The 13,616-nt window shown below is 51.3% G+C and overlaps 2 protein-coding genes across 9 annotated transcripts in view; one reads left to right on the top strand and one right to left on the bottom strand.

The window, feature by feature from the left end:
• Positions 1 to 4,315, top strand: part of BAZ2A (bromodomain adjacent to zinc finger domain 2A) — a 34,247-nt gene extending 29,932 nt beyond the window's left edge. For 4 of the 5 annotated variants that reach the window (XM_036116968.2, XM_036116979.2, XM_036116988.2 and 1 more), the window contains 5 exons: positions 45 to 177; positions 296 to 442; positions 848 to 1,074; positions 1,189 to 1,332; positions 1,419 to 4,315. In XM_036116968.2, the coding sequence (XP_035972861.1) occupies positions 45 to 177; positions 296 to 442; positions 848 to 1,074; positions 1,189 to 1,332; positions 1,419 to 1,584 (817 nt within the window). In that variant the 3' untranslated portion in view covers positions 1,585 to 4,315. The remainder of the gene's footprint in view (positions 1 to 44; positions 178 to 295; positions 443 to 847; positions 1,075 to 1,188; positions 1,333 to 1,418) is intronic. The other variant, XM_078076138.1, reaches the window with a different exon arrangement.
• A 5,120-nt stretch (positions 4,316 to 9,435) lies between these two features.
• Positions 9,436 to 13,616, bottom strand: part of RBMS2 (RNA binding motif single stranded interacting protein 2) — a 67,366-nt gene continuing 63,185 nt past the window's right edge. For 3 of the 4 annotated variants that reach the window (XM_036117083.2, XM_036117104.2, XM_036117090.2), the window contains 4 exons: positions 12,176 to 12,253; positions 11,734 to 11,844; positions 11,108 to 11,188; positions 9,436 to 9,785 (listed from right to left, as the gene is read on the bottom strand). In XM_036117083.2, coding sequence (XP_035972976.1) covers positions 9,657 to 9,785; positions 11,108 to 11,188; positions 11,734 to 11,844; positions 12,176 to 12,253 — 399 coding nt within the window. In that variant the 3' untranslated portion in view covers positions 9,436 to 9,656. Of the gene's footprint in view, positions 9,786 to 10,478; positions 10,565 to 11,107; positions 11,189 to 11,733; positions 11,845 to 12,175; positions 12,254 to 13,616 lie in introns of all 4 variants that reach the window. The other variant, XM_078076140.1, reaches the window with a different exon arrangement.

The raw sequence follows: 13,616 nt of genomic DNA, 5'->3' as shown, positions 1-13,616 counted from the left end.
AAGATCACCACTTTTTCTCCCCCCCCCCCCCCCCCACCTCCCAGATCCTATGAGATCACCCCTCGCATTCGGGCCTGGCGCCAGACACTTGAGCGGTGCCGGAGTGCAGCCCAGGTGTGCTTGTGCCTGGGCCAGCTGGAGAGGTCCATTGCCTGGGAGAAGTCCGTCAACAAAGTGGTAAGAGGCTGGGAGAGCCTGGGAAGGCTGAGGGGGCAGCCCAGCTCATGGGGGGAGTGGGGTCACCGGCAGGCAGAGGCTTGAGGGCTCACCTTGCCTCCTCATACCCTTGGTCTAGACCTGTCTCGTCTGCCGGAAGGGTGACAACGATGAGTTTCTTCTGCTTTGTGATGGATGTGATCGTGGCTGCCACATTTACTGCCATCGGCCCAAGATGGAGGCTGTCCCAGAAGGAGATTGGTTCTGTGCCGTATGTTTGGCCCAGGTAAGGCTTCTGCTTTCTCATTCCCACTCCCAAGCAGAAGTCAGAGGTTTTCTTTCTCATCCCATTTGTCACCAATCCTACAGATAGCAGCACTTCCTACCATGCCTCAGTGTCCCCTTGGAAAGAGCTCCAGGTTAGGTGCTGGGAGACCTGGATTCTGGTCCCTCTTGGAACAAGTCACTTAAATTCTGTAGCCTCGCTTGCTTTCTTCTGTACAGGGGGAATGATTGTATTTTCCCTTTTACCTACCTTATTGGATTATGTGAGTAGATGCACATGCTGGCTGATGCGTGGAAGTGTTTTGAAGCCTCAGTCACACTTAGACAAATAGGGATGGTAATGAACTGGAAGGCAAGCAGAGTACATCTCCAGCTGTTACTGATCTCACCCTTTTCCCATCCTCAGCAGGTAGAGGGAGGATTCGCTCAGAAGCCTGGTTTCCCAAAACGAGGCCAGAAGCGGAAAAGTAGTTACGAGCTGAACTTCGCGGAGGGTGATGGCCGCCGACGCCGGGTACTATCCAGGGGCCGAGAGAGCCCAGCAGTGCCTCGGTACTCAGAAGAAGGGCTGTCCCCCGCCAAGCGGCGGCGATTCTCCATGCGGAACCACCACAGTGATCTCACATTTTGCGAGTGAGTTGAATGAATTCTGGGCACAACTGGCTCTACCTTTGCCATAGTAAGGACTAAGAGGGGTCAATGGATTTGCTTCCTGAGATGCAGCCATCCCTGTCCCTTTAATGACAGGATTATCTTGATGGAGATGGAGTCCCATGACGCAGCTTGGCCATTCCTGGAGCCTGTGAACCCACGTTTGGTGAGCGGGTACCGGCGCATCATCAAAAACCCTATGGATTTTTCCACCATGCGGGAGCGGCTGCTCCGGGGAGGGTAGGTAGACATCAGCATGTCTCCTGGCTATTGTGTTACTCCTGTGACTCCTCCTGGCTCACAGCTCTGCCTCCCGCTCTGCCCAGGTATACCAGCTCAGAGGAGTTTGCAGCGGATGCGCTCCTGGTCTTTGACAACTGCCAGACCTTCAATGAGGATGACTCTGAAGTGGGCAAGGCTGGGCACATCATGCGCCGCTTCTTCGAGAGCCGCTGGGAGGAGTTTTATCAGGGAAAACAGGCCAATCTGTGAGGCTAGGGAGGTGGGGAGTCACCTCGTGGCATCTCCCCCTGCCCTCCAAACAAAAACCCTGCCATTCTCACCTGCTGATGCTGCCCTGGGTCCAGACTCAAGTCAGAGATCTCAGCCTGATTTTTGACCTTACCCTTGGCAGCGCCCTACATCCTCTTACCCCTACCTACACCCCTTTTTCCCTTTCCTCTTCTTGCTCCTCAAATAAGAGGGGCAGAGATGAGGTCCTTCTGGACTGAAAGCCAAAAAAAGAAAGAAAGAAAGAATTTTTCCTTTCTGTTTTATTTCCTAATTTAAAATGAGGAGGAGGAAAGAAGTCCCTGCTTCCTCCTCCCACCTTCTTCTCCTTCCCTGTACGTGCCCCAGCATTCTGGGGCTATTTAACAATAGCAATAGTTCTAGTGAATGTGTGAAACCGAAAAACACTCTGTACTGTGTGTGGACCCGCAGTGACGGCCAGTAAAGTGGACTTAACTCCCAAGTGTGTCGAGCCGGACACCGGGCCCTGAACATGCTGCTTCCATGTTCAGTCCCTTCCCTGCTTCCCACTTTCTCAATTTTTCCTTTTCCCTCCTCTCCCTACTTTTAAGATTTTCTCTCATCCAATAATGTAAAGCTATCGTGTACGGGTTCCTCTACCCTTTTCTCTCCCCCCAAATCTTTTTTCCCCTCAAAGGAAATAGAAGTTCAGAGGTCCCTGTCTTTCTCTCTGTCCTCATCGTCCTGCCAATAGCTACCCCCTCTGTAATGTTGGATGCTCCTCACATGCTGAGTTTCTAGCCTTTTTTTGAAACTCAGTAGCTGGGGAGAGGGCAGGGAGGCACCCTGGACCCTGGGCCTTCCAGCCTCCTTCCCCACCTCTTACCCAAACCTCCCTCTTGGGAACTCCTCAGGGACAACTACTGCTGAGTTTGGGCGCACTCCCAAGATGGAGGCCAGGTAGCAATCAGCTGGCCTCAGAGAGAGGTGTGTATGTGTGTGTGTCTGTGTGTGTGTGTCTGTGTGTGTCTGTGTGTGTGTGTGTGTGTGTGTCGGGGGGAGGGAGGGAGGATGCTGTGATTGTGCCCCTGTGCTGTTTGATGGCATCCAGTTTCCCCAAGTATCTTTTTGTTCCCACCTTCCCTAGTGTTTCAAACCATCACATTTTTGTCCTTGGGAAACCACAGGAGCAGTTTTTCTGGGTACAAGGCTCTGTCTCCTCTCTCCCAGGCATTTCTGTTCCAGCCTCTTCAAACTGTGCAATCTTTCAGCAGGAACTCCCTCTCCTTTCAATAGCTTTGAGTCTTAAGCTTTTGTAGGGAGAGGGGTAGAACTGGATCTTTCCCTAATCCCATGAGCTTCTGTGGGTTTAGTTGTGCTTTTCTTTCCTTATCTACTTCATACCTGGGACCCCTTCCCCAGCAGCAGCAGAGACCCCAGAGCACAAGAGAGTAGGGAAGAGGGGTTCTGGGTCCACCACTGCCCTACATGTGACTATGCCCAAGTTAAGCCCCAGCATGTGAGAGGAAAGCTGCTAACTCCCAGCTACAGCCATGGGCCCCTGCCCCCCTGCTTTCCTGCTCAGCAGCGCCCCTCCCATCAGAGATTACGGGTACTTGCACTGGGGAGGTGGCTGTTGGCCGGCCCAAGCAGAGAGCTGAGGCGTCCAAGAAATGTTCCATTGGTGGGGGAGGGGGCGCCAGGCGAGGTGGAGCATTCCTTGTACTTCTGGCAGCACTGGTTAGCCACTGAAGGGGGTGGGGGGCAGAGTGGGGAGGTCCTGGGGCAGCCCCTCTCTTATTCCTTTATGCCCCCCTTCTCCCCCATGGCCTATTTCTAAAGTCGCCTTTTCTGTCAGATAAACCTCAAAACTTTTAATTTTATTTGAGATTTTTTTTTTTTTTTTTTTTTTTTGCTTTTAAGAGGTGGATTGAAGAATATTTGAATTGACTTTATATTATGCATAAATATTTATATTTTATCTAAATAACTGCGCTGTAACAAAGTTTGTGTCAGTCAAACGTTTGGAACTGTTATAGTTGGGGGCTCTTCTTTTTTCCCCATGGCAGTTTTCCCCGATATAAAATGTACTAGATTAATTTTATTGTTGGAGGCGAGGTGGACGGGGGAGTGAAATCTCCATGTTCCGATTCTTTGTGTTCCTCTCCCAGCTCCATCTCTTTTCCCTAGGGACCAGGCACTCTTCAGATGGGGTGGAGTCCTAGCCTCAGTTTGAAGAAGTTGGGGCTGAAAGGGGGGGTGGGGGTAGGGCATGATCAAAGGGGCCATTTCTCATGTTCTTTCCTCATCTTCACCGCCCCTCGAGCTAGGTGGATTTTCTCTTCTTGACAAATAAGAGCATTTGGTAGGGAAGGCAGGTTAAACAATAATGAAACCCACCCCCTGCCCCTTTGTTTCCCCTCCCCTCTATCAGTCTGGTAACAGGAAGAAACCGCACCATCAACACCAACAAGTTTCCATGTTCCTTTTACAACAAAAGGGACTTGACTTTTTATATAACCAAATGTGGTGTTTTAGTGACTTTTTGATAATGTACAGTTTTTTGTGAATTTAAATTTATTTCTTTCTATATTTTTAGGACCAATCTCATTTTTAATAAGGTTTAAAAAAGAAAAAAAAAAAGGTCTAGAGAAAAAAACCTCCTGTTTTTGCCATGTGATGTTCCACAAGTGCAGCTGTAGGAAAGTGCTTGTCAGTTGAAATAAAAACCACATTTGATAGAGATTCAAAAGACTCTTGTGTATTTATCTTCCCTTCCACATAGGTTCTCACACTTGCTTAAGGGGAAGACTGGGTATTAGGGCGAGGATGACTCGTCTGGTGTAGGAGATAGGTGGCAGGGGAGCAGCCTGCTCCTAAACTTCCAAGGTTTGTCCCTAAACCTCCAAGCTTGGCCCTTGCCGTACAAGAGGCATCCACGGCAGAGTTTCTGCTTATGTGGAGGGAACGGGTTCTTAGTGCTCCTGGCACCTGAGCAAAGTGCCATTCCGGGTGCCTACTCCTTGCCTTGTGAGACGCCACCTTGGCTTCCTAAGCTGCCACTTGGGTTCCCAGAGTAGCAGATACGGGCCCATCACCAACCTCCCAACTTCTGCCCACGGATAAAACACCAGGGGGTAGACTTATGTGTTTTATTTCAAGACAAAAGTTGAAATAAGACAAAATGGAGCTATACCAAGTTGTAGGGAAGGAACATGAAAATACCAAGGGTCAAAAAGGAAGAATAAACTAGAAGGGTAGATAGCACTGGCATAGACATGAAAAGAGTATAAAACTAGAAGCTTCCAGATAAAAAATGTACAAAATGTGTGCGTTTAAATATTTCCTGTTCAAGATGACAAGTGCATGCACTCACCACCCAAAAAATGTGTTGGGACAGGGACACCAATAATGGCGTGAGGACTTTCTTTACTCAGGCTGGGAAATCTTACCACCCTCCAGGTTGGAAGTTTTGTTTCGGTGAACCCTCAGACGATACCAGGTGCAGGGACACCAGCTTCCCTCTTCGGTACTTGCTTACCTCTCAGCTACTCGGCGGCCACTGGCCAACTCTTAATCCCCAAGTTCTGAGATGGGCGCCTATGGCGGGGTTCCTAGGGGTGGCTCCCAAGCATTAGTTAAGATCCTAGGCGATCATTCATGGCCCACCCCCCCGACCCCCGACCCCCGGCCTACCACAGTGAGACCGAACTGAAGAGGTCACACTACTCTAGGGGGCGTAATGAGCAAAAAATCCCAAAGACGACACTCCAGAAATAGAAATTACCAGAAGTTGACTGCATTTGATCATGAACCCCTTCTAGCCCCCAGCTCATGAAGGGAAGGAAGGAGGTAAACCAGGTGCCTGTGCCCTCGCTGAACTGAAATTGTGAGGTAGATGTGTCACGAGGACAAAAGTTCTGGTATATGGTTGCAGTAGCTTTGGCAGGGAGAAGCAGCAACGGTGATGGGCGGGAGGGCGCCTCGCTTTGTCACGAGCACAGTCATGTGGGGCGCACCGCTACTGAGGTCAGCAAAGATCAGAAGGGTGACAGCGCCCAGGCCGGCTTTGGAGGCTGAAGGAAGACCCTCCTTTAAAAAGAAAGTGGGAAATGAAAGGTGAGGAAGTATGAGGGCTCTGCTCATGCTCGGAAGGACCTAAAATGCAGGTACACAGAAATCGAGTAGTTGGTTTAAGGAGGACTCAGTGCGAGCAGGCACAAGTTGAACACGTAGCCCTGACACCTCGGCTTGCATCACCCCCACCCTCTTCTCTGCGGCCGAGTTGAGACCTGATCACGGCCCTAAGTTTATTGCCACTGGTTAAGAAGGTCAAGGAGCCCTCCCAGGTGCAGTGCCGCTGCTCCCCCAGAAGGTGGAGCCTGTGCACAACGGAGCAGCAATGGTCCCGCCCCCCCCAAAGACTAAACTGTCAGATCCCTGCAACATCCCGTTCCAACTCGGCCTCTCAAGGGCCTTTCGGTGCAAAGCGACAGGCCGTACTTAGGCGGGCACGGAAGGAGCAGGGAGTGAGCGCCGCAGGCACCACCGGGGTGAACGAGCTCACTGACCAGAGAGTGAAGGAAGGAAGAGGACTGGAGCTGGGCTGAGGTGGCCCAACCCAGGACGAGCGGGTAGAGCAGCGAGTCCAGTCTTCACCCTCAGCGAGTGTAATGTCCTCCTACCGCCCCTACCTACGTGATCCTGCCAAGGGCCGTTGCCTCTTCAGAGCCACCGGGCTTCCGAGTCTTGGCAGCTCTTCAAATTCTTTGGTTAACCACAGTCTTAAAAAATAACATCTCTCCTTATCATCATTCCCACATCTTCCTTACCCTCTACCCACACCCTCCTCCAAAGGTCTGCTCAGCTTAGGGTTTGAACATCAGCTCAGAGCGTGAAGGGAACAGTAAGAACACTGACCTGAGATGGGACAGGCAGGCTCTGAGCCTCCATCTGAGGAAGGGACTCGGACACACTCTACTTGCACAGAAACAGAAAAACACAAAGTATCTTAAGGGTGTTACAAGCGTCTGTAACGGGTGGGGGTGGGGGGTGAGGTGACGCGGCTCCATGAAGACAACTGAGAAGACGCTAAGCACAGCGTTTAGAGAGCCCGGCCCCAGGCCCCCTACACGGCCCCTGGCACTACTGCCACCAACAGGCTATTTCGTGAGAGAAAAAGCATCCCTCATTCCGGTCTCCCCTTTCCCCACTCCCTCACTCACCTTAGCAACTAACTGTTAGACGTGAACTAACACCTAGGGGAAAAACAGGAGCGTAACCCCAAAACCAAAAAATTCTACAGCGCCATTAACTACTACAGAAATAACTCGAGGCTCCCCATCCCTTCCCGTGCCCAAACCTGTCCAAACCACAAACACTCGCCAGAGCCCTTAGGGAGAGTCACATGAGAAGAACACACAAAAGGTAACTCCATTATTTAAAACAAAGCAAAATCCTGGCCATTTAAACATTAAAAAAAAAAAAAAAAAGCAAAAACAGACAATAGAATCAAGAGTTCTGGGGGAAAAAAATAAAGTTAAAAAAAAAGTTCTGGGAGGCAAAGGAGAGGCAACCGCCACATGAACAAGTTTCCATACCCGAAAGGCCCCCACGCCACTGGGCTGTCAGTGGCCTGCCCAGCAAGCCTCCTCCAAACTAGCAATCGGAGGAACAGGATTCTGGATTTGTTTTCTCTTCTTCTTCAAGGCCACTGACAAGAAATCTATGGTATACTTTCCTCGACTCAGGGCTGGAGACTCGGAAACAAGAGCTACTTGCCCAGCCACACCCTTCTAGAACGCGACCGGATGGGGGGCTGCTCTACGAGGGAGAAGCCCTTCCTGAGGTGGGCAGTAGCCATGAGGAAACGAAGAGTGGGAATTCCGTCCTCCACACCTGACACCCTACCCGTAGCCGCCTCCCCTGCCTCGGGACTGCGCAAAAGGGCAGCCGAGGGGCAGGGAGCGCGGGACTCTCACTTCGGGAAGGGAAAGCTGGCTGCGAGCTCTCTGTCCGAGCACTGCTGCCTCAGCTGCTTTTCCCTCCGTGTCCTCTCCTTCCTCTCTCGACAGCTGCCCCAGCAGACACCGGGTTCTCCATCGTCTCTCTTTGGCTTTCTGCCCGCCGGGTGAAAAGCACCTGACCTTGCCGTGCAGGGGAGCAGGACTGCCGGCGCGGGAGCGAGGGACCGGAGCGGACAGCCGCGGGCCCTCACTTCCCGGACAGGGGCGAAGGCTTCCTCCTGTCCCCACGGGCACGGCGCCAGGGCGGACGGGGCCTTCCAGAGGGAAATACAGGCTTTTAAGGATGGCTGACCTTGTAAATAACGGGATGGGGTTTATTGCCCTTTTCCATCCCAGCTCCCTGTCATCCTTCCACAAGAAGGAACATTATTTTTAACGTCCTGGGTCCCTGGAAAAGGGATCCAAACAAATCAGGGCAGAGCAGGTTGCCCTGGACAGTCACAGAGAGCTCTGTCCCTTCCCACCCCTGCACGGCGCACAACCCCGAACAGTCCCCACACCTTGACCCTGCTGAACGTGTGTGTGTGTGTGTGTGTGCACGTGCACGTGGCACGGACACAACAGCACAAGCCTTTCTAGGACGGCTCGCGCGGTACACAAGTATCCAAGGTCAAAGCCTGGGGAAAATTCAAGGACCCCAGTTCTGTCCCTCTCAACCAGTTACACTATCAAAAGGCCCTGCCCGTCCAGGGTTGGGCTGGGAATTTACCAGGTCCTCTGGCACCAGAGGTGGTAACAACACTGTCTACGTCAAGGTTTCGGACCTTGGCACCACCGACATTTGGAGCCAAATAATTCTTCGGGGGGAGGGGAGTGGGGGCTGTTCTGTGCACCTGCAGGATGTGTAACAGCGTCCCTGCCGCTCCAGCCACTAGACGCCGGTAGCACACGGCCCTCAGCCCCAAGCAAGGCCATCAGAAATGTCTCTAGAGATTTCCAAGTGGCCTCTAGGGGACAAAACCACCTTCCTGAGAACCACTGGCCCAGAGGAAGCAGCTGATCTTCCACAGCACGGTCATAACTGCAAAGGCTGCTCTGAGCACCGCGATGTGAGGCAGGGAAGACAGGGGCCCTGGGACCCAGGGCAGGAAAGGAGACCCTCCAGGAAACAGGGGAGCAGGGACTCCCGAAAAGCTGTCGCTGGAGAAGACACTTCCCCTCAGACGGTGCTGGCCTCAGTGGTGAGAAGAATTAGTCAGAAGTCAAAAGCCCACCCTTCTGGAACTCGCCAGGGAAGACCTACTCTTCATCTAAATTTGACTCAAGGATGGCTTCCAAAGACTGCGGGAGTGTCTCTTAATGAGCCTACGTCACATCTCTGCTTCCTGAAGGCAAAAGTCTGGTCTTTTCTCCCAGGATGTGGCAAGGCAGAGGGAGGAAAAGCCACTTCCGTTGCCTGCTTAGTGTTCTACCTGCTCCTTGCCCAGCCCCCAAAAAAGTCCCTAGAAAATTTCATTCAAAAAAGAAATTCACAAAATTAAAAACTGTAAAAAAGGCAAAGTCGGCAGGCTCTGCTGTATAAAAAAGAGAAAAAGAACAGTCTGGATGAGAGAAAGAAGGCATACAATGTGTGAAGAAGAGATGGGATGTGTGAGCTAAGAGCTTTATAAACCAAAATTTGTAAAGTCTGTATATTCTCCACACACACCCACCACACACCAAAATAAGCCCATAACTCAACTCCACATAAGGGCCCACCGTGGGACTCCTTCATCAGTGTTCTCTCACTGCACTGTTTTTCCCTTTTTTTAAAGAAATAACAAAAAAATTTTAAAGCCTCCTCAGATAAGTCCAACACATCAAAAACTGTTTTTCATAAAGATGAGAAGAAGCTCAAGGCACTATGTCTCTTTGGGATATGGAAAGAGTATATTGCAGTTAAAAACAAAATATAAAACTTTCTTTGCAAAAGAAAGAAAAAGAGTTCTTTTGATCGCCTTGAATGCAGCACACACAAAAAGTGACGGTTCCCCCAGGCCTCCCCAGGAATGGAGGAAGAAGCAGAGGGCAGGAGTGCAGAGATTTCTTTTCTCCAGGCCCAGGCCTGTGAAAAGCGCTGCCCAAGTGTTAGTCCTTAGCAGGGCCCTCGGCGGGTCTGTATCCCGTCAGCGCTCTGGAGTTCGGGAGCATCAGCCTCTCCGATGATTCAGGCGTCCGGGCGCACCTCAGACACGATGCGGGTTCGCTTCCAGACCACTGCAATAAAGCAAATACCACAACAGAGCAAGTCAGATGAAATTTCTGGTTTCCCACTGCATATAAAAAGTATGTTTACACTACACTGTAGCCGATTAGGTGTGCAATAGCAGGTCTCAAAAAATAATAGGCAGACCTTAATTCAAAAATACTTTATTGTTAAAACTGTTAACTATCACCTGAGCTCTCAGCAAGTCACAGTCACTGATCACAGATTACCATAAAAATGCAATAAAAAACTTGACATATATTTTTTAAGATTGTATTTATTTATTTGAGAAAGAGAGAGAACACAAGCAGGGGGAGTGGGAGAGGGAGAAGCAGGCTTCCCGCCGAGCAGGGAGCCCGATGCGGGGCTCGATCCCAGGACGCTGGGATCATGACCTGAGCCAAAGGCAGACACTTAACGACTGAGCCACCCAGGCGCCCCCAAATTAGACCTATTTTGAGAATTACCCAAATGTGACACAGAGACACAAAGTGAGCAAACGCCAGTGACACTGACAGACTTGCTTAAAGCAGGGAAAGCAGGGTAGCCACAAACCTGCAATTTGTCCAAAAAAAAAAAAAAAAAAGGCAATATTTGCAAAGCTCAGTAAAGCACGAGAAAAAGAGGGATGCCTGTCGCCAGCAAGAGGGGGAGGGGAACCCTAGAGCAGGCATAAACCGGGGGTGGGGGGGGGGCGCGCTTACCGCTGCTACTTGTTGAACTGGAAGGAGTAGAGCCCGTGGTCTGAGGGCGCCTCCACCGGCACCTGGGTCTGCTGGCCGCCGCTCTCCTGCACCGCAGCCGAGGCCGGAGAGTCAAGCTCGGCGCGCCTGTGCCCCCCAGAGTGGGGTGTCCTGCCCCAGCTCCCCCTCCCACGCGCACACAGCAGCGCCTCCCCGACACACCGCGCACCCTAGCCTCTTGCCGAGACGCGGCTCAGTACGGGCCGGCCTCAACGAGCGCCTCGTTCAAGGGCACGGACGGACGAGGTCCTTCCTTCCTACGCTCACTCACACGCCCAGAAGCTGACCGCGCGCGCGGAATCAGCATCACTGTTAGAGGGAGATCTTTTTTTTTTTCCTTTCCTAAAATGTTGAGAGAGCACAAGCTGGGGGAGCTGCAGGCAGAGGCAGAGGGAGAAGCAGGCCTCTCGCCGAGCAGGGAGCCCGATGCGGGGCTCGATCCCAGGACGCCGGGATCACGAGCCGAGCTGAAGGCAGTCACCTAACCAGCTGAGCCACCCAGGCGCCGTTAGAGGAAGATCTCGATCGGGGGCAAACCTCCCTCTGTGCGTTTTCCTACGCGCGATTCCGCGAGACCAGAAAGCTCTTACCTCGGCTGCGACACCGGCGGAAGGCACGGGGGTGTACGGGGCGATGTAAGCTCCTGGCAGCGGGGCGGCCGCCGGCACGTACTAGAATGAGAGCCATCCACAGGCTCAGAGCAGGGAGTGGACTCCTGGCGACATTTAAAGCACCCGGGGAGCTCTAAAAACGACTGATGCCTAGGTTTCATCCCCAGAGAGTGGCATTTAATTGTCCCTTCTCCGGAGCGCTCCAGGGGCTGCTAAGTACACAGGCTTAGAGAGACGTGCGCCCCCGGGGCTTCCCTTCCTCCTCCGGCCTGCGCACCACCGTGCAGCGGACCCGCAAGAAACCTGCTGAGCTTCACCCGTTCTTCTGGTCACCATGTTGGGAAGGATTTCTAGGAAATGTGTGTGAGCTCCTGGGTAAACTGCGGTGTAGACAGAAGCACTATTTAGTTTCGTGAGTAGGAATCGGTTAAAAGGGGAGCGGCATGGCGATATTCTGTTTATCTCCTAGTCGGGGTCTGAGCCGTGCCTTCAGTGACACTGAAGTGACTGCCACCCTCATTCACAAGCATTTACGCTGAAGAGCACTGCATAGGTACCCCTGCTCAGTCGGAGTCTGAAATCAGAAACAGCCCGCTTGGCTTTACCGTGCCCGTGCTGCTGAGCGAGAGGTGCCCCAGTTGCTGGGTAAGAGGTCCCATCATGGAGGCAGGCTGCAGAGAAATGGGGTGATCCATCCCCGGCGGCAGAACGGAACCCTGGAGGCGGCAACAAAGGACAGGGTTAGCTGGCAGCATCCAACTAAGCCAGAGCGATTCACGCCTACCAGGACCGCTGAGGACAGACATTTAAAAGTCCTGGGAAATGATAGGTGAGTAGCGACCCAGCTGCCCAACAGCAACAGGTGCTCTGCCCGTCAGTGTGGAGGGGTCCTCCTCTTAAGAATAACAAACTGACAGAATTTCAGGTCATACAGCTGCGTTGCACGAGGGACTGAGCCAGAACTCACACCCACATAGTCTATCATCAGATCCCATTGTTTTTCTTTACATCAAACTCTTTGGCTTTTGCCCACTCCTGAACACTCACTGAAGGCTGCATGAGGTATGACTGGTGGTGCATCCACGACGGGTTAGGTCCTTGTAGAGGAGATGTCTGAGTTACTCTCTAAGGCAAACCAAAGAAATAGACAAAAACATTAATTGCCTAGAAACTACTGTTTCTCCCAGTGATCTGATAATGTTCAGCAAAACCCCAAAAAAGTTGGAGTGCCCCCTCACAAAATAGAAACAGTAAGAATAAACTCCTTAAAAAATATTAAAAACTATTAAAAACTCGCACACATCAACAAATAACCCGATTCAAAAATGGGCAAAAGATAGGAATAGATACTTCTCTAAGAAGATATACAAATGGCCAATAAGCACACGAGAGAGGCTCAACATCATTAGTCACCAGGGAAATGCAAATCAAAACCGTGATGAGATGCCGCTTCACACCCACCAGGATGGCTGTAATTAAAAGGAGAGAGTAGGGGCTCCTGGGTGGCTCAGTAGGTTAAGTGTCTGACTCTTGATTTCGGCTCAGGTCATGCAGAGTCCTGGGATCCAGCCCTGCATCAGGCTCCTTGCTCAGCAGGGGGTCCGCTGGAGATTCTCTCCCTCTGCCTCCCCCTCCCCCCCAACTCTCTCCCTCTCTCTCTCTCATAAATACAACTTAAAAAGAGGGGAGGGGGGCGCCTGGGAGGCTCAGTCCGTTAAGCATCTGCTTTCAGCTCAGATCATGATCCCAGGATCCTGGGATCAAGTCCCACATTGGGCTCCTTGCTCAGTGGGGAGCCTGCTTCTCCCTCTGTCTGCCATTCCCCCTGCTTGTGCTCGCTCTCTCTCTGACAAATAAATAAAATCTTAAAAAAAAAAAAAAATAACAAGTGTCATACACTGTGGGCGGGAATGTAAAATGGTGCAGCAGCTCTGGAAAACAGTTTGGCATTTCCTCAGAAAGTTAAACATATTGTTCCTACGTAACCCAGCAAGTCCACTGGGGGTGTATACCCAAGAGAAATTAAAACACGTGTTGACACAAAAATTGTACACAAATATTCAAAGCAGCATTATTCTAATAGCCAAAAGGTAGAAACAACCCGAAAGGCCATCAACTACTAAGTGGAGAACAAACGGGTATAGTCATACAATGGCAGGGGACTGACTCACTCATAAAGAAGAGTGAAGTACTGCTACGTGCTACGACACGGATAGACCTCGAAAGCATGCTGAGTGGAAGAAGCCTGGCCCCAAAGACATATACTGCATGCTTCCATTTATACAAAGTATCCAGAGGAGGCAAATCTATAGCCATAGAAAGTATCTCAGTGATTGCCAGGGGGTATGGGTGAGGGAGAATGGGCAATGACCGCTAACAGGGACAGAGCTTCTTTCTGGGGTAATAAAAATGTTCTGGAATTAGATAATGCTGATAGCTGCATAACTTTGCAAAATATACTTGAAACTACTGACTTGTATACTTTAAG

This window comes from Halichoerus grypus, chromosome 6, assembly GCF_964656455.1.
Source record: "Halichoerus grypus chromosome 6, mHalGry1.hap1.1, whole genome shotgun sequence".
NCBI classification, from domain to species: domain Eukaryota; kingdom Metazoa; phylum Chordata; class Mammalia; order Carnivora; family Phocidae; genus Halichoerus; species Halichoerus grypus.
This window is presented reverse-complemented; position numbering and strand designations above follow the sequence as displayed.